The 14,513-nt window shown below is 42.1% G+C and overlaps 1 protein-coding gene across 1 annotated transcript; it reads right to left on the minus strand.

The window, feature by feature from the left end:
• Positions 1-7,238: 7,238 nt before the first annotated feature.
• LOC114361407 (farnesol dehydrogenase-like) lies at positions 7,239-12,640 on the minus strand. The gene is made up of 6 exons (XM_028316406.1): positions 12,432-12,640; positions 10,831-10,970; positions 10,150-10,315; positions 9,556-9,697; positions 7,764-7,893; positions 7,239-7,334 (listed from the first exon to the last, which is right to left on the minus strand). The coding sequence occupies exons 2-6, from the start codon at positions 10,960-10,962 to the stop codon at positions 7,239-7,241; spliced, it is 666 nt and encodes a 221-aa protein (XP_028172207.1). The 5' UTR covers positions 10,963-10,970; positions 12,432-12,640.
• Positions 12,641-14,513: the final 1,873 nt, after the last annotated feature.

Here is a 14,513-nt window from a genome sequence, read left to right on the forward strand (position 1 = left end):
AAATTTTTACAAAAGGGATTTATTCATAAGAAAATAACGTAGACTCTACATTTCATTCCCTAATCGTGAATTATGAGTATCTAGTAGGTACAAAGTCTCTAATTAAAAAATCGAGCGACGCTACATTGTAAAGCTCATACAATAACACCAAAACTTGATCAAGGTAGATTTAGCAGGTAGCTGTACTCGTGCATTAATCAACTCTAGCCACGTAATAAAGAACCTTCGGGTTATTGTATTATGAGTTATTATCGAGAGAGAGACCCTCGGTGGTCAATGCCCGTTTGAATACGGGTCAACTAGGCAACTCATAGGGGTGTCGTTTGCCAAAATCCACCCTCGCGCGCGCCAAGAAAAATGGCGCGGAAACTGCTTTCCCGGCATCAATACAAGCGGTTCGGCAGAGCTCGGCACTCGATCGGATATATTCGGGTATTGCAGCGTGTGAGGCTGTGGGATATTGTTGCCGTGGTTTTTCCTTTCCCATGATTTAGAGAAAATAGTTTTCTTATAAAATGGTATAAGATAGGGATATGTCATCGTGTGGGTTCTGTAAACTCTACTAAATATATTGATTACTCAGAAGTTAATAAAATATATGGATTCGAAAAATAAATTATGAAACCACGTGGTAATAATGCTCTGCTGCATCGCTTAAAAAAGCTCATGTTTGGCACATTAGGCTACTACATTATGTTTTCTCATAAGTACTTACACGAATATCAAGCTTTTTCAATGTAAACAACTCAAAGTCCATGAGCATTAAAAAAATCTCCGCAGATTTTTGTCGAAAAGTCAAAAAGTGATTAAGGTACTATTGATTTTGATGGCACACCATTACATTACAGCTCTACATTAAAAACTCTAAACAAATTAAGTGTTGTTCAAACCTAAAAATATAACATCAAATGATGAATTCTTGCTAAGTTAAAAAACATCTAGTGGGGATTTTCTCCCACGCCACTGGCAACACCGTTCGGCTCCGGCGTCCCAGCGAGTTTCCGCGGCGCAGTGTTTATCTCGACGCGAGCGCGATCGTGCGGTGCGCGAACTTTGAGTGAGTGTTATCAGTGATAAGGTGCTGTGTTTGCCGGCACGCTGGTCGACAATCTCTCAAGTATGACTTCAATGTTTTATAGATTTTTTAAGTATACTTTTGCTAAAAAGTGTATATCTTAATATACACTTTTTGGCAAGGCAACTCAAACGACATAGAACACGGCAAAAGTAATTCGAATAAATCTTAAACTAAGTATGACAACGACGATTAGTATACCCATTAAATAAATTACAAATCAATTACTAGAGTTCTCTCTACCTTTTGGTGTGGCGGGTTTTCACAGATCAATAGGTACCATTTCAATCTTCAGGGAGAGTTCTAGAAGTCCTGAAAAAAGTAAAATACAGCGTAATAATAACAGACCACTTACTTCTAATCGTTTAATCAAGCTTCAAGGAGAGTTTTTATAACTCCCAAATATTAGTTAATCCCAGTATAGGTACTAGTTATGTAGCTTACTTTTTCGGCTGTAAATTTCTTTAGAAGTTTCGTGTCTACTCGTTAAGTGAATTAACTTATGCTAATAGGTAGATAGATGGATGACATCATGGTTCTACCCTTTTATGACATCACCAAGACTAAATACTGTCGATACAGCATTGTAAAAGGATTAATATAAAATACACCTATTATTAATAAAGATGAATTAGTTATTCTATAGTTTGAAGTAAAGATGACGTAAAATACATTGTTAATGCCGTTGGAAAAATCATCTCTCAGTACAAACAATGCGTTGTTGTTTATCAACATCAATCACAACTATCTAGCTAGCTGTTATAAACTATGACAAATATTGCAATTATGTTGATAGGACTAAATTAAATAAAGATTTTATAACATTAGCACTCAACCATGGACTAATATTGACTCAACCCACTTCTGGAAAATGTCTTAGCATGAGAGTATGGAGTACAATTTGTATAATTTTCACATTTTCATAATGTTATTCAATTTCAGTATACATTTTCAGACAGTGTATGTGTAAAACATACTTCGTTTATTGGGATTTCGCCCAATACTGAATTAAATATTAACACAGATCCAAAAGCTTGTTTGATGTAGGCATAGGAGATATTGTTAATCAGTGAATGTTAATAAAATTGCTTAGTAATGAGTTTACATTGTGTACCGTTCATTAATCAAACATGGTTTATTAATCGATTGGTGTAATGAGTTGACTGAAAAAGCTTAGTCCAACGCCAAAATTAAGATTCTCTAAGTAAAGGACGCCCTAAATTAGCGGCGCCGTTATCCACTAAAAAGTTATAGTCACATAAACTGTCAGGGTATTTTCGTAGAGATGGATTATGTCCGGGTAAGACTTGACGATGGGATATCCTCATATGCCACAGAAGATACGTATCTTATACCTAAGTCCTGTATTCCTGGTGGATAATAGAACTGAATTCTGGTTCATCGAGTATTGTACACTTATTTTTATTTACTTGCTCTACATAATATTCTGTTTTCTAAGATCGTTGACACGAGTTATTTTAATAAGGGTCAAAGTTTCAGTATGAACCTACTCTTTTTGTGTATTTCTATGAAAATAGTAGCAATTTAGTTCATCAATTTAGGTTATGGCTTCGTTATTGGAAAACAATGCGATTTATGATTATTCTAAATAGGTATAGATTGCCCAATTGATATTAATTATATTTTCTTGACTAGTTTATAGTGCTTTTGTAAATAAGTAATTATTTTGACCATCAACCAACTATCCAACATTATATTCAGAACTTCATCTACGTATACCTACACGATCTAATTCCTGAAATTAATTTCAGGTACCAATAAACGCAGTGACTTGGAATCGCCATGGCAGACGTGAAGGAGTCCCCAGCCTCTCCGGGCAAGAACATGGACAAACATAACACAGGTAAATTGGATAAGTTTATACAATAATCACCATACAAAGACTAACTTCGAGAATCGTACTTAAGTTTTGTACGTAAAACTACGAACTTATTATTAGTTACATGCGTGCTTTCGTGACATTTGCGATAAGTTGTTGATTAATTTTGTGTATTTTTGTTGGTAAGGTGAATGGTCTTAGCAAGAACGTGTTTCATGTTGGGGAGCTGTTTTGTGAATTGTATTTTAAGGTTCCTTTAGTATGCTGATACTTAAGTGTTAACTGTAATTTAGTCTAAACTTTAACTATAATTAAGATCATGATTTTTACTTAATAACTTGTAGAAATCTTAACCTACGATTTGCTAGGAATTTTTTTAAAACAGCAATTTGCTTATCTAAAACTTAGCTTTTATTCCCACGAAAAAGGTTCTAAAATGTCAACTTTTTACTTTTCATAATTTGATAGGAGCTTCTTATTTACATTCTGTGTTAACTACTGCGTTCAACAAAAATATTCCGAGCGGAGAAATACGAGTTCACGTGTACTTCATCCTCTTTGGGGACCTCCCTTAATACGAGCACCTACGCAATATATCCACTGGGTACAATCCCTATCCTTTTTATTTGGATACGTAAGTAGTACCTACGCGAGACCAACATACTTAATCAACCCTTCAGCTTATTGTGATTTGAATACCAATTTTTCTTATATTTGTACGGTCAACGTTTGACTATCTATGGATAATTCTAGGTGTACGGATACCTTTCCATGTGGATGAGTGCGAGGGTTGAGGGATTCATATTGAACCTCCCGTTAACGAGTCCACACGTTATGAAAATCACTACGGTATAATATAATATAGTTAGATATGTCTCGAATAATAAACACTGAAGAATGATTTTGTAAGTGACTCTATCTGTAAAAGTTCGGGTTTGTCTTTGCGTCCTCAATTCACATTGTGTACTAAAGAGAAACCTTTCCGTACTGACCGACTGCTTCTAATGAAACCAAAGAAGGCATTAGTAAACAATGTGCTCACGGAGTTTACAACTAATAGTTGTAAATGTTCGAGGGAACGGGAGTAAAAGAACGTTACAACGCTAGTTCCCACAACCGGTGAATGTATGGAAACGTAAAAACTACGTTCTCAGCATACTTTACGTGTAACGCAGGGTATTCATACGTTATCAAGGAAAACATTAGAAGATTTTGTAAGATCAGTGCCGTATTATCCATAAGGCACTTTAGGCCTGTGCCTAGGGGCCCACTATGACCAGGGGCCCATTACTCCCGTATAAAAAAAAATTAAAAAAAATTTAAAGATTATTTTTAAGCAACAAAACTCAAATCTTCGCCTTATTTTGGTTCACACATTCAATCGTCATATTTCGATATTGTGGAACCTCATTCATTTTCGTAACGTTGGCATTACTGCTTTGGTTTACATAACAGGTCAACCGTCGACGCCTCGACGCCCTTCAGAGGCTAAAAAGCCTCACTGCGGAGGCTAGGGTGAGGGTGTGTTGGCTGTATCATTCGATATAGCCAACGCTTTGAATACCATCCCTCATTCCACCATACGCTAGGCACTTAAACATCATAGAGTGCCTCAGTACCTTCGAGCGCTGCTGGCCGATTACTTACGGGACCGCGAAGTCCTGTATGTTAACAGAGACGGCCAGCTCAAACGGCGCAGCGTAGCCAGCGGGGTTCCGCAGGGTTCGGTCCGTTCGGTGCTCGGTCCACTCTTGTGGAACCTAGGCTTCAACTGGCTCCTTCTAAGCGTCTTTCTCGCGGGCATGAGTGTCATATGCTATGCGGATGACACTCTGGTCACTGCCCGGGGGAAAACATTTGCACGGCTGGTGTCGGCGGGCGGCACATTAGTCGGTCGCAGAATACGACGCCTCGGCCTGAAAGTCGCGCTGGAGAAGACTGAGGCCCTCTTCTTTCCGGGGCCTCGCCAACGCACCCCTTCCGACGCCCACATTGTGGTTGAGGACGTTAGGATTAACGTCAAAGGTCAGATAAAATATCTGGGCCTCACGCTTGACGGGAGGTGGCATTTTAGCCCGCACTTCAACGGGCTAGCGCCACGCTTCCTCAAGGCAGCTGGCGCACTGAGTTGGTCCCTCCCAAATTTGGGAGGGCCACAAACGAGGTATCGTCGACTTTATGCCGGCGTTCTGAGGAGCATGGTGCTGTATGGCGCCCCAATCTGAGTGGACGCACTCAACAAGAGGGAGAATGCTGCCCTTCTGCGCAGGCCCCAGCGGGCCATAGCGCAGGAAGTCGCAAGGACCTACCGCACGGTAGGGCACGCTGTGACGTGCGTCCTCGCTGGTACTCCTCCTTGGGAGCTAGAAGCTGGGGTTTTGTCTGTCATCTATCACTGGATGGCAGACCAGATGGCGCGTGGAAAGCGCCTAGCCCCGGAGCAGCGCGGCGCCGTCAGGCAGGAAGAGCGCGAGATCATGAACGACCGCTGGAAGGAACACATGACTCGCGCGCAGTTTGGCCGCCGCACTTTGGACACCATTCAATTTGGTCCTGTTCTGGACCACTGGTTGGAACGAACGCACGGGTTCCTCACGTTTCGTCTGGCGCAGGTGCTGACCGGTCATGGCTGCTTCGGTTCGTACCTGCATAGGATCGGGCGACAGGAATCCCTGCTGTACCACAAATGCGGCGCGGCGGATGACACGGTTCAGCACACCCTCGCGGTCTGCACAGGCTGGGATGAGCAGCGTCGTGTCCTCACTGCGGTCGTGGACCGGGATCTTCCGCTTCCGAGCCTGGTCAACGCCATGCTAGGAAGTGAAAGATGCTGGATGGTGGTCGCCTTCTTTTGCGAAGAGGTCATCCTTCAGAAGGAGGCAGCGGAGCGCGAGCGAGAAAACGATCCTCTCGCCTCATCGCTTCGCAGGCGGAGAAGGCGGTGGAAAAGGCGGTTGTACGACGGTTCTACTCAGCCCCCAGGTGGCGGCCAGCAGGCCGGGGGTGCGGGGGCACCCTTGTCACCTCCGTCTGACGGGAACGGCTTTGCGTTTCAGGCCATTTCCGGCGGACGCCCACGAGGGGGGCGTGTAGGGTCCGCCGTGTAGGCGAGCTGTCGCCGGTGGTGTCGCGGAAGTCTAAGGCTACGGCCAGATACTCACGACATCCCCACTTGGGCGATGACGGAACGCCGCGGAGGTTTTAGTGGGTATACCCCGTCCTTTTCAGGATGGAGCAGCGCCCTTTTTAGGCCTCAGCCTCGAATTTAGCGGGCAGCGGGGCGGCGGCGGTAGCGGCGCGGGAGCGGCAGGATCTTATGCGTAAAATCAAATAGACCGGTTCTCGAAAACAGCGGCGCGGGAGCGGGCAACGAGCGGGCAGCGCACTCCTTCTTTTGCCCACAATAAATCGAGCGTTAGAAATAAAATTTTGAATCGAANCCGGATTAGATTACGCCCTTAAAGTTTGATCACTACATGCCCGGACACACTGTATAGGACGAGACAAGTCTTGTTGTCATCAACTCCTAGATAGACTCGAATTTTGCGTTTCAGTACTTGCTTACCCCTTACTAATAAAACTTACACGCTCGTTGAACAGTGTTTTAAAGTGACGTTTAGTATGGAAATGTCATTTTAAAACACTGTTCAACGAGCGTGTAAGTTTTATTAGTAAGGGGCAATGATATTAAAGAACTATAGATATGTTACGTTCATAGAAATTACGATTTGAATCCGTGCCGAGCTATTCCAAATTGCACACATTGACAAATGTAACTGATAAGTGAAACAAAAGATACGAAATAGCACGCAAATGAAAGAGATAGCTATAGTTTTAACGATGTCCGCAACGCACGCATCCTTATCGCTCTAACGTCAAAACAAGATCGCTTTCTCTTTCTTAACTTGAACATGGCGCATGGCGTCTTGATTGTTTGCATAAATAATTGAAAATATAAATACTAAATAATTCTGCATAATCACATGTGGTAAGAGATCCCTTGTANGAATCGAAATAAAATTGTCGCCGTTGTTCAGACATTTCGTTTGCGAATAAAAACAAATATCTCGACAACACAACCCCGAACACAACACTTCGCCGCTAAAGCGCCGCGCGAGCTGCCCGCTTGTTTCGAGAACGGGTCTGCGTTGCCCGCCCCGCTCCCGCGCCGCTGCCCGCTAAATTCGAGGCTGAGGCCTTAGGGCGCCGGAAGTCCCACACATCACCCTGTTCCTCGGCAGTGGTGACGGTGCGCAAAGCATTTCCTCCGCTTCAAAAAAAGGGGGGCCCCGAAACGAGCTGTGCCTAGGGGCCCCGAGATGGTTAATCCGGCCCTGTGTAAGATNCTTCTGGTCGCATCTTGGGCAGAGGGTTCCCTTCGCCGATCATGGCCGTGTCCACCAACCCCGGGGAAATACTCTGAACACAAACAGCAATATATTAATATGGGATAGAAGCAGTAAGAAATAATAACAACAGGCAAAGTAGAATAATAACTACCCCCACTTTGGACTTTGTCGTCTAGTCTAGGCTACTAAGAAAAATATGCGAACATCAGCCCACCCAACCTCAGTGTAGACCAAATCCTCCATTTGCCTCAGGTAATTTGGAGAACGTCATTCATAACACTTAATTATTCTTACAGAGGAGACTAAATAACCTGACGATTATGTTACCATAAGCTATCAAAAGCTTCGTACATCTGGCTAAACCCTTTTTTTCATGGCTGTTGGGGCGGCTGGTTATGCGCCACTCTCCCCGCCAGAAGGACGAGGTCTATATACCCACTAAAACCCGACGGTGTCCTCCGGAGCCGAAGGTTATTGTCCTAACTTGGACACAACTGACCGTAACTTTAATGTCGCTTCCAAGGTGCGCCAGTTCGTTGAGCAGAGCAGCTGAGAACGCGCAGACGGCGTGCTTTGTCGCGCAGTACACGTTGAACAACTCCGAGAACGGAATGTAGTGGCCCGCCAGGCTACAATGACGTACAAATTACAAGCCAGGTACTCATGTATCAATCATGGCCAAGGATAGGTTAGGTACATGAAATAAACACGTCACATACATTAGTCCTTGTAAATTAGATGGTAGCCATTTGTTTCAGGTCATGAGTGCATCGTGTAGGTATGTACCTAATATTCGATTTGAAATTAAACGAGAAAAGAGACGCTTCTAAAGCCCGGTCCGTGAGCACGTAGAATTTTGTCTAATGACCCCTAGCTACCCATCCTTATCGCTCGCGCGTAATTGTTGCTATCGCGCTCGCACACTCACTGCGGATGCCAGTCGCACAGTCGCGACAGCAATATAATTACGCGCGAGCGATAAGGATGGGTAGCTAGGGGTCATTGGACAAAATTCTACTACGTGCTCACAGACCAGACTATAGTGTATATGTAGCTCAGGGGTCAGAACAGTAGGTACAGTCCCAACGAAAGTTGGGAATCCCACGGTTTAGTTCCCTTCTACTGAGGCATAGTTTCATTTTCAAGTCTGTTTTTTACTTTTTTATTAAAGTAATACTTTCACCTTTAAGCTTCAACCACACCAACGCGTGCAGATCGCCATCGACGGCGCGATCTAAGGCCAATGAGAGGTCGCGCAACCCATGACGGTCCGTGCCACCAGCCATTGGCCTATGATCGCGCCGGCGATGGCGATCTGCAAGCGTTAGTGTGGTTGAAGCATTAGAAAGAATGAATGTTACACAATGATATTATAGAACTATAGATATGTTACGTTCATAGAAATTACGATTTTAATCCGTGCCGAGCTATTCCAAATTGCACACATTGACAAATATAACTGATAAGTGAAACAAAAGATACGAAATAGCACGCAAATGAAAGAGATAGCTATAGTTTTAACGATTCTGCACTAACTAATCTATCGCTCTAACGTCAAAACAAGATCGCTTTGTAAGATAAACTATTAATTTATTGTTAAATTTCTCAATTTCTTTACATCGTTTTGTGCTATGCCAAATTTTCGGAAATATTGGAGTATAATGCCCTACATTATTGTGAACTAATAAATATAATGACTCGTGGAAACTGGAAACATTTTCATGTCGGTCTAATATTTAGTCAAACATTCTTACAAAGACGTTCAAAACCTCTTTGAAGTGAAGCGGTTATTGTACAGTTTAAGACAATAACGAGATCATGCATCCTCCATCATTTTTTCGAGTTAGGAAGTCATAAACCTGTTAATGAGTGTCTCATCCCGACCAGAAAGCGCGTAGGCGACACACTGCACCAATTCCTTCAATTCACAAGATCAGCGTTAGCATTCTTGACCATTTACCTAGAATCGGCTAACAACACTAATAAAGTTGCCCCAGATGTCAGTTGTCACCAAGATTTATGCCAATACTTCGGCCGCGTCGTAAACGCACATTCTGCCCTTGCACGTTTCATTACTCCACTATTAATTAATACATCCTTATGCAACGGTTATAAAGCTCAAATTAAATACTGCATACGCTCTACAATAAAGGTCGTGCCTCCAGTTATCCATCGCAGTTACTAACAATTGTTCTGGCATATTTATTAACGGCATGTATTTAAATGATCTTTAAATTTATCTTCTGTGAAATCTTAAAATTAAATTAGCNGTTACATAAATAAGTAGTTACCTGCTAATATTGATAACGTGCCCGCTGCCGCCGCGCTTCTTCATGGAGGAGATGGCTCGCCGGCTGCAGGCGATCACCGCCTTCACGTTGAGATCCAGCACTGTGTTCCATTGATCGTCGCTGATTTGGTTATTACCTACATCTAAAAACAATTTGATTAATGAAAGAGAGCCAAAAGTTTTCTAAAGTAGGTCCAATAAAACCCATTTGCGTGATCTAGGTATACCTAATAGTCACGCAAGTCGGTTGGTCGTCTATTATTGTCTAGATTCAGTTAGCAGAAGTGGTCCTATTTTGGAACCCCGTGATTATAATAATCATTTGTCGAATCTTCGGGACTGCCTATTCAGTCAGTGTCGCTCACCAAAGGAAGCTAATCCAAAACTGTGGTACCTATCGACTATTTGAACTCAACGTCTGAGTGGCGCGTGCGTGACTGATGGATCACGGAATTAAATAATAAGTTTTTAACTTTTTCCAAGCAAGGTTACAATAAAAAGTCTAAAGGTTCGGCCAAACCAACGCGATCACACGCGATCAGCCGGCGTGCTGTTGGTTTGGCCGAACCTTAACTTCGCTGTTAATCATGCCTACCAGTAATATGCCCTTGAAAGAATACCCCCGCGTTGTTGACGACCACGTCGACGCCTTGGAAGCTGTCTTCCACCCACGCGAAGGCATCAGCCACCGCGGCGGCGTCGGTGACGTCACACTGCCGGGAGTGGATGCTGCCAGACCCTTGCACTTTGGAACGGAGCGCCTGGGGGTATGCGTCAAGAGTAACTTGTATCATCCTCACACGTAAGAATAGCACAAAATTCAGATAAGGCGTTATAATTGTAATCATTTAGATTAGAATATAAAAAGTTTCGAAAACTATTATTGTAGTTAGCATACATACACGCTAGGCTATAGGTAAGCAAAAAATATGTGTTAAAGTATTTAATTCAGATATCTCTATGTTGGATGTTAACAACAATGTTAATGTCCATAATGAGAAGAACAGCTTCGTTAGAGCCGTCCCACACAATGCAGTGCGGCTCCGGCGCCGCGATATAGAACTTGAGGAACCCACGATGCCATACTCCATCTGAACGGTGTGGGAGTTGGGACATCTAAGACCTCTAAGGACTCTTTCAAATTAGACGTTTTGAGACGGACGTTTGTCGTCCGTTTGCAGGACCGCACATCGGAAATTGTATTACAACTGCGTTGGAAAAATTTTCCATTTGACAATCAATTACCAACAGTGTACGTACAATAAGCAACACTTACCTCAACTAAGTCTGCTCTCCTGGCCAGGCCGACCACGCGCAAGCCAGCGTCAGCCAGCCGCACGCTGATGGCTGCCCCAATACCCGCGCTTGCGCCCGTCACGACCGCCGTCTTGCCCGCCCAGCGGTCCATAGCTGTTACTAATAAATAAATAAATATAATAAATAAATAAATCTTTGGACAATTTCACACAGCGCCAGCTAGCCACAAAGTAAGCAACTTAATGCTTGTGTTATGGGTGCTAGTTTAACGGATATACTACTTTTATACTTTTTTTTTTTAAATACATAAATATTATACTTAGCACACCCAGACCCGTCACAGAAATTAAAATTCATCATTTCAATTTCTGCCCGGCCGGGAATCGAACCCGGGACCTCTCGGCATAGTAGTCCGTTCTGAACCACTACACCAAACGGCCGACTAAAAAAACTAAAAAACTAATAAATCAAACTTATTAAGAAACCTGAAACGGAAAACGCAGCGCGGGACATCCACCTACAAGGTGGACCGACATCATAAAGGTAGCAGGAAGGCGCTGGACGAAGGCCGCTTACAATCGATCAACATGGAAATCATTGGGGGAGGCCTATGTTCAGCAGTGGACGGCTTATCACTGAAATGATGAAGACGAGCGGTCCATAGCTATTACTATTAAACCAAATTTATTAAAAAACCTGTAACGGAAAACGCAGCGTGGGATTTCCGCCCGCAAGGTGGACCGACGACATCATAAAGGTAGCAGGAGGGCGCTGGAAGCAGGCCGGTAACAATCGATGAACATGGAAATCATTGGGGGAGGCCTATGTTCAGCAGTGGACGGCTTATGGCTGAAGATGATGACGAGCGGTCCATAGCTGTTACTATTAAACCAAACTTAAACAACCTGGAACGGAAAACGCAGCGTGGGACGTCCACCCACAAGGTGGACCGACATCATAAAGATAGCAGGAAGGCGCTGCTGGACGAAGGCCGCTTGCAATCGATCAACATGGAAATCATTGGGGGAGGCCTGTGTTCAGCAGTGGACGGCTTATGGCTGAAGATGATGACGAGCAGTCCATAGCTGTTACTAAGTATTAAACCAAATTTATTAAAAAAAAACCTGAAACGGAAAACGCAGCGTGGGACGTCCACCCACAAGGCGGACCGACGACATCATAAAAGTAGCAGGAAGACGCTAGTCGCAGGCCGGTAACAATCGATGAACATGGAAATCATTGGGGGAGGCCTATGTTCAGAAGTGGACGTCCTATGGCTGAAATGATGATGATGATGATTAAAAATCCTAGCTTTTGTTACCTGCAATACAACCATTTGTTTCACAAAAACATAGTTCAAGCAATAAATCCTATTGAACACAAATTGATAAGAGGAATTATTACTGTGTTTGATGAGGTTTCATCAACACACAAATCAACGGGGCCTTTTGTCACCTTTTGTATTGATGAAAAAAAAACAAACAATTCTGATTTTAATTGAATTCAATGACACGAACAAAAGTAAGTAAAGGTAAACAACTTTGTACGATTATAATAATTTGCTACATTTAGGTAGCTTACATTGCTGTTAGTTATTTACTGAACCATAAGTAAACTTACCTGTTAAAAAAACTTCTTTCCTTACTTCGCGAATGGAGCAGCAAAGTTGATTTCACTGAACACTATCAACAAAAGCCGTAAACAGAAATAAAAAGTTGACTTTCACTGCAAACAGTACGAGCGGCACCGAACCGGTTAGCAGGCGAATGGTCGATCGAATGACGGAGGTTTTAGAGTAACTTGCCTTTCCCTTAGCTGAATCTACGTTTTATTTGGTTTATTAATTAACTAACTGCGCTCGCGACAGTCTTGCGTTAACTAGCTCTAGCGTATCCAGTTAAAATGAAAACCACAATTTATGTATGAGAATGAGAGGTGTCGTCAGGGCACCATTTATTTAAATAAATAAAATATTTTTATTAATAATTCAGCATTGTCTATTGTACGTCTATTATATGCGAAATATCTACTAAGTCCTAAAATATTCTTTTGGACTTACTGGTACAGTCAGCATCAAATAGTTTGTCACAGAAATGTCCATAAAGTCAGTTTGTAAGTGCTATTCGCATGTTCCTATCACACATTACAAATTACCCATAACTTTAGAGAAGGCAATAAATAAAACACAGAATAATTTAAAATTGTATAATTAAGATAATTGTATGTTAATAGAAAAATCTCCGACATACGACACTTAACAAGGCTAGAAATATTGAAATGGTCGAATATACAACGCGCGGCATATGTAACTAACTATGCGACTCTGACACTCATAGGAACATTTGCACCTTAACCTAACTATTCTAGAGCTAACAGCAAGCTAATTTATTGAACGCCTTTCATAGAAAAACCATGGAGGATATTGTATAAATTATTGCACATCCATTTCAAAGAGTTCATTGCAATTCACCAGTCATTTAGCAAATTAAGTGATCTAATCTCAGTATTTTCCCACCTACTTCATGGTATCGCACAGTCAGTGTCAAATACATAGTTCGTGACACCCAAAGTGACCAAAAAGCTACCTCATTCCGATATAACAAAGACGTCTTGCGAACTTTTTGGTTCGTGACACCCAAAGTGACCAAAAAGCTACCTCATTCCGATATAACAAAGACGTGTTGCGAACTTTTTGGTTCGTGACACCCAAAGTGGCCAAAAAGCTACCTTATTCCAATATAACAAAAACGTGTTGCGAACTTTTTGGTTCGTGACACCCAAAGTGGCCAAAAAAACTACCTTATTCCAATATAACAAAGACGTGTTGCGAACTTTTTGGCTACCTTTTGGCTGTCACGAACTATTTGACTGTACACCCTGCGTACATAAATGACTGCATGCAAGTAGCGTTTTACAATATCCTCCTTGGTTCTCTGCCAAGTTATTTGCAACGGCTAACAGTTGTCTTCGTTGCTGCTTTATTTACATTTAACATTATGTTTAAATCGTAAATTGCTTTATTATGCCATAAACGATGCGTTATAAGTTTAAGTAACGACACATTTTTACAGACAGGGTCTGTTTGCGTATGACGTCTATCACACCTTTTATAATCGTTGTACATTATACAGGTGTTCAAGAATTAAGTGCATAAATGAAATGGGTTGATTCGATGCTCTCACAGGGTTATTATGGGTTCTGGCAGGCAACTATGTATTACATACTAACTTCTACACCTAAAGTGGTTTATTATGTGTACCAATCATTTTCACTTATGCACGTTATTAGGACACCAGCCTGTATATTTAATAAGTAAAATGTAAAATAGTAACAAAAAAATATAAATAAACACTGTATAGTAAAATAACACTGTTTTCCAAATAAGTTAAATTAATATAACTAACTAGCAAAACCGATAACGCTTCGAAATGTACAGGAATTCATTATAACGCATCGGCGGCATATCTTTGAAATTGTTTGACTTGAAACATTAATGTGCAATAAATCGCGTTTTCGTAGATTCAATACAAAAACGCGATACCATACACTTCAAATGTAGGCGCACACTAGGCGACATGCGACAATAACAGCTTGGCGACTAGACGCTATGACAGGCTGCTTTCATATATTTTGGACGCCGCGACTCTAGTCCCAAGTGTACGAAGCTTTGAAATAAATATAATTATGAAATTGTCGGCCGCA

Source organism: Ostrinia furnacalis, unplaced genomic scaffold (assembly GCF_004193835.3).
Source record: "Ostrinia furnacalis isolate ACB-3 unplaced genomic scaffold, ASM419383v2 OfSCF5689, whole genome shotgun sequence".
Lineage (NCBI taxonomy): Eukaryota > Metazoa > Arthropoda > Insecta > Lepidoptera > Crambidae > Ostrinia > Ostrinia furnacalis.